This window comes from Amblyomma mixtum, chromosome 2, assembly GCF_055824585.1.
Source record: "Amblyomma mixtum isolate Tamu chromosome 2, ASM5582458v1, whole genome shotgun sequence".
Classification (NCBI taxonomy): Eukaryota; Metazoa; Arthropoda; class Arachnida; order Ixodida; family Ixodidae; genus Amblyomma; species Amblyomma mixtum.
In genome coordinates this window covers 165,552,406-165,557,784 of record NC_143013.1, presented here as the reverse complement: position 1 = coordinate 165,557,784, position 5,379 = coordinate 165,552,406, and the positions used below count along the sequence as shown (strand labels likewise).

General features: G+C 54.8%; 1 protein-coding gene across 1 annotated transcript; it reads right to left on the bottom strand.

Annotated features, from left to right (window-relative positions):
- Positions 1–671: 671 nt before the first annotated feature.
- LOC149361477 (uncharacterized) lies at positions 672–1,938 on the bottom strand. Its single transcript, XM_089569516.1, has one exon. It carries the CDS (start codon positions 1,920–1,922, stop codon positions 672–674), a length of 1,251 nt encoding a protein of 416 aa, XP_089425642.1. The 5' UTR covers positions 1,923–1,938.
- Positions 1,939–5,379: the final 3,441 nt, after the last annotated feature.

Genomic DNA, 5,379 nt, shown 5'->3' with positions numbered 1-5,379 from the left:
TGCGTGACTTGTGCCCTCGAATCGTGTGTACCTTACAGCACGCGTTCCTTCAAGACACTCTGCTACATCCTCGAGGTTGCAGTTCACAATCATTCGTAACAACACTTCGGTGCTTTTATCCCTGAAACCTCGGACGCTTGTCTTGTCGCGCGCACTAAGAACACAGTTGTAATCGCCCATAACAATGAGCTGCCTGTCCGTGCGAAGCCGTTCTTCGACGCTTTCAAAAAACGCGGCTCGGCCATCAACCACATTAGGTGCATACAGACAAACAATGCGCCAGTCGATGTTACAGAGCGAAAAATCGATGGACACGTATCGACCCGACAGGCACGAATGATGACCGTGTACTTCTATCCCCGGCAACTTCTTAACAAAAAGAATACAGCCAGCCGATGTGCCTACAGCATGGCTAACGACGGCAAAATACCTAGACGTGAAACGTCGCACCATGCTCCCGGTCTCCTCCTCTCCGTCGACTTTGGTCTCCTGCATTGCCAGTATATCGATATCTTGCTCCGTTACAAGTCGGTACAGCTGGCTTTGTTTTCTTTTACCTGCCAGGCCTCTAACGTTTAGGGTGGCGACTTTAAACGGAGTTGCAGAAGCCATTTTAACTTAGGAAGAGGAGACCGAAAGCATGGTGCTTACCTCTCGCGTCCAGCATGTCGCTAGACGATGCCGTCGCCGCCGGTGTCACCCGGCGCGAGCACGTGCTCCTGGTCAGGCGGCGCCTTGTCGCCACCACGCTTGTCAGTCGGGACCTTTGGGCGCGGCCGCAGGCTGGGCCGTCGCGCTTGCGGCGTCTTTGCCGGCGGTTCCTCCACGCTGGGCTCTGCTGCCTTCTCCCCGTTCGCCTTGGTCTCGGCGTGCGAACGCTTCGCAGGCGCAGTCACGCCGACGTTCACGCGGGAGTCGGCCTTGTCGTCGTGGCTCTCGCTGGCCGCCTTGCGTTCCACGTCCACGTGCACGGGCGGGCTCGCTCCATCGTTGGGCGTTTGCACTGGCGTCGAAGGCGAGTCAGCAGCTAGCGACCCGCTCTCCTGTGCGACAGCCGTGTCGGTGTTGCTACTTGCAACAGCTGGCTGAACCGCGACCCCGTCCGTTTTGCCCGCGTCGTCGATACCGCTCGCTGCTTCCTCCGCTTCGACGACGTCCATGAGCTCTGCGGAGTCGCTCGCCGCTACACGGCCGGTTGCCGACGCGTAGGTGCGCACGCAGTCAGCCTCGGAGTGTCCATAGCGACGGCACTTTGAACACCTGGGCACCTTGCAATCACGGCGCACGTGCCCCGTCCCGCCGCAGCGCAGGCACTGCATCGGCCGCCCGGGCACCACCACGAGAGCCAACTCGCCGGCGACACGAACCTGGTGGGGTAGGTCACCCACCTTCATGCCAGGCTTCATCTTTAGCAGCACGGTCCTCGTGGTGGACCCCTTCTCCTTCATGCCGGCGACGCGCCACCGCTCCCGGGTGACCTCGGTCACGTTGCCGAACGCCGCGAAAGCTGTCCGGATGTCCTCGTCGGCGACGCCGTGCAACATCCAGTGCAGGCGAAGCTTCACCTGGTGGTCTTCTGGGTCGAAGACGATGCAGCGGCGTCCCTTAACCTCGAGCTCCTTCATGGCGGCCAGTTTCTTTGCGGCATCCCCACTGCTGAAGGTTACCGCCCACACGTGGTTAATCTGGTACGCCCCCAACGCCACGACGTCGGGGAGCGCACCCACGTTAGCGAGGGCGTCTCTGAAGTCTTCGACCCTGTAGGGTCGCACACGCACGTCGCCGTGCAGAAAAACCGTGTTTAAAACAACACGTCCGGTGGGCAGGGTAGGCAGAACGATCTCGTAGTCCTTATCAGCGTCGCTGGCAAACCTGTTTCCGCGGCCGGCAACGGCCGCTATCGCCGCTCCGTGGGAGCCCATGATTCTGCGTCCGTCACGCTCGGTGGCTGGAAGTAGAATGTCTCCGCCATGCCAGCTCGATGGTTTGGAATGAACAAAGGCGCGTCTAGTGAATAGGGTGTCTTCGCTCACTCCCATGCTCCTCCCTTCCCTTCCGGCGATGTTTAGGTGTCCACCGAGATATGAGAGACAGATACATTTGCTTTCCTCAAAAACCGATTTCCCGGCGAGCGAGGCGTACAACCGAATGGGCAATGGCGTTCTCTGGACTCCCTGGAGGCGTTGCAGGATGCTGTCGCGTTCCACTCTTAGAGACGAAGCTTAACATCTTAACCACACATCAGTGACCACACTTTAGGTAAAAAAAAATGGCTGAGGCTTAGCTAATGTTAAGCCTAGTCAGATGCGAAGGATATTGATGGCTAGGCTTGGTAATGCATGGCTTTCCTTGGTTGAATACTTGGTCATTTTAATACAACCACTAGAAGTGTAGCAAGGATTGCCGTGGCAGCTATATACGGGATCATCGGTGAATTCAATGCAGAGTGTACAACCGCTGCCCCAGCACCGGCTACAACAGCATTCTTGGTACCCATGGAAAGCACATCGGAAACACCCTTAGTTATTCCACCACCGCCACCATTCCCTATAGACTGCATTGATGTACCCCCAGCAGCAGCACGCAGCGCCTCTGATGTGGAGCCCCACCGCCGCGACCGACCGCGCGAGCCGGCAGCCCATCTCTCTTCTGCTGTGACGTCATGTTGACACGTGGTCAGCCGCTGCGCCTCTGATGTGGAGCCTCCACCGCCGCGGATACATCAACCGAGCAGACTCAGCACTTTGCACTACAGGCACCTTTGACCCAGTTACCCCCACGTACTCAGATATACTCGATCATTACAAGGGTCAGCGGAAACGCTACCCAGCCCCACACAAAAGGCTCACCAAAGAGGAGGCGGTAGACTGGCGCAGACTACAAACCGGTACCTACCCACACCTTCACAAACTACACAAGATTTTCCCTACACAATATGCAGACGAATGTCCGTGGTGTCAGGGTAAACCTACACTAGAACATATCACATGGACCTGCCCTAAGGCAGACTTAGAGCCAAGAATAAACCCGAGTGTGATGCAGTGGGAGCACTTGCTGGCCAGCGAGGACGAGGAAGCGCAACGATTCCTTGTGCGCCGAGCCACGATGGCAGCAGTCAAGTGCGGCATCCTGGACCAAGGATCGACCACGGCGCCCAGTGACCCGTAAGGGTCAAGAACACCAATTAATTGACAATAAAGTTTTTTCCATCCATCCATCCATCCGCGGCCGACCGCGCGAGCTGGCAGCCCATCTCTGTTCTGCTGTGACGTCATGTTGTCACGTGGTGTCACGTGGTCACGGTGGTAGCTCCACCGCCGCGCTCGACGGGCTGTAGTGTAGCTCTAGTAATATGCTTCGCATAAAAAGTGCCCCCCTGAATTTTGACGGGTGTTCACCGAGATATGTGACACACTTACTGCGTAATTTCCTTTCCTCAAATACAAATTTCATTTAATTCATTACGGGCCCTCTTTGTCTTCTTTCACTCCCACTTCCTTCCTTCCTGTACGGTGCTGTTCAGGTGTCCAATGAGATGACAGAGAATTACTGCGCTATTTACTTTCCTCAGAAAGCGTTCCGTTCAAAGGGCAAGCATCGCGCCGAACGGGTGGTGGCGTCCCGTGGACTCCCTGGCAGCGCTACAACACGCTGTCAAGTTCCACTCCCAAAGGCGAAGCTTAAGCGTCATTAATTAGCAGTTGATTAGTATTCAGGCATTAATCAGTAATTCAACATTAATTAATGATTTGTGATCACTTAGTGATTAGTACTCAATTATATGTGACGCAACCAGTGCCATAGAAGCAGCGAAAGTGGTTCGGAAAACGCTTTCGCCTCTACTCACTTTAGACAGTCAAAGTGTCCTCTGAATTTTTATGCACGGGCGTGTGGACTAACTTTCTCTCCCGAGTCTTCCGTAAACGCAATAATCAGGACACCTTCAACATCCGCGTTGACAACTCGCCCATCAAGGAAGTTCAGACACTCAAGATACTATGTCTGTACATAAATAGCAACAGCAACAACCTCCTCACCCTCCAGAAAGTACGGCTCGTGAGCGAGCAAGTCGCCAGGATTATCGCCAGGATAACAACGCGGAAATCAGGGATGCGAGAAGATAGTCTGCGACTGGTGCAGACTTCCGTCGTACGCCGCGTCGTCTATGCAGCGCCCTACCTCCGCCTCAAGAAGGGTGGCATCAAAAACCTCGACGTCATAATCAGAACAGCCTACAAGAAGGCCCTGGGACTCCCTCTTGCGACGTCGACGGACCGGCTCTCACGATTGGGAGTGCACGAGGCGATAGATGAGTTAATAGAGGCACACCTCACGGCGCAGGTGGTACGGCTTTAAAATAGTTGGACTGGCCGACAAGTCCTCACTGATTTAAACATCAATTGTCCCCGTAGCTAGACGCTAAAAACGACATTCCAGCCTAATGGAGAGGACAATTCAAGGCAGCGCCACTACCCGCGAATATGTACCCCGACTTTCACCAGTCAAGACGACAAGCACGAGCCAAAGTTATGAAAAGGCACTACGGCGGGCGCGAGGGCGTGTTCTGTGTCGATGCTGCGGGTCCCGAGCAGGGAATGACGGCCGTCGCGGTAGTGCACGAATATAAAACAATGGACGGACTAGTACTCGCTATCCAGGACATCCTGGCTGCGGAAGAAGTGGCGATTGCTTTTGCTGCAACACACACTAGCCCGAAATTCTTACAGATTCACAGACAGCGTATTGCAATTACCTCATGGGCAGGATCTCACCACTAGCAGCTAAAATCCAAGCAAGGCAGCTACACCCGTGGCTACTAACCCACACACAAACACTTAATATGGGTACCAGGTCACCAAGGCATCCCAGGGAACGAGAGAGCACATGCCTCAGCTCGAGAATTTCTCCCCCAGGCTCCCAGTGCGGATGCCGTGGCACCTCCTACCCCATTACTAACTTATAACGACATACTTCAGCACTTAAGATATTCCGTCGAGTCTACCCTCCGCCGGCTAAGACACTGGACACAGGGGAGGAACTACACCTTCGAAAGCTACAGACCAACACTTACAACAATCCACGAAGTCTACACGCAACACACCCGGAGTCATTTCACTCGCAATGCAAATTCTGCGGGGAAAAGGCGGACCTGTACCATATAGTATGGGCCTGCCAACCAAATCCGGCGGTCACTGTCAATAACCAGCCACCGTAGGAGGGGTGGGAGGCAACTCTGACCAGCTCGGACGAAACGAGTCAAAAGCGACTCATCGAAAGAGCCCAGAAAGCTGCCTACGCCAATGGGGTTCTGGACTGAGAGCTCTACCTGCCTCTACAATTTCCTAAACAATTTCTTTAAAATATTTTCACCACCACCAC

Excerpts from the sequence above, each read along its gene's own strand:
- LOC149361477 (XM_089569516.1), bottom strand. The coding sequence starts at position 1,922 with ATGGGCTCCCACGGAGCGGCGATAGCGGCCGTTGCCGGCCGCGGAAAC.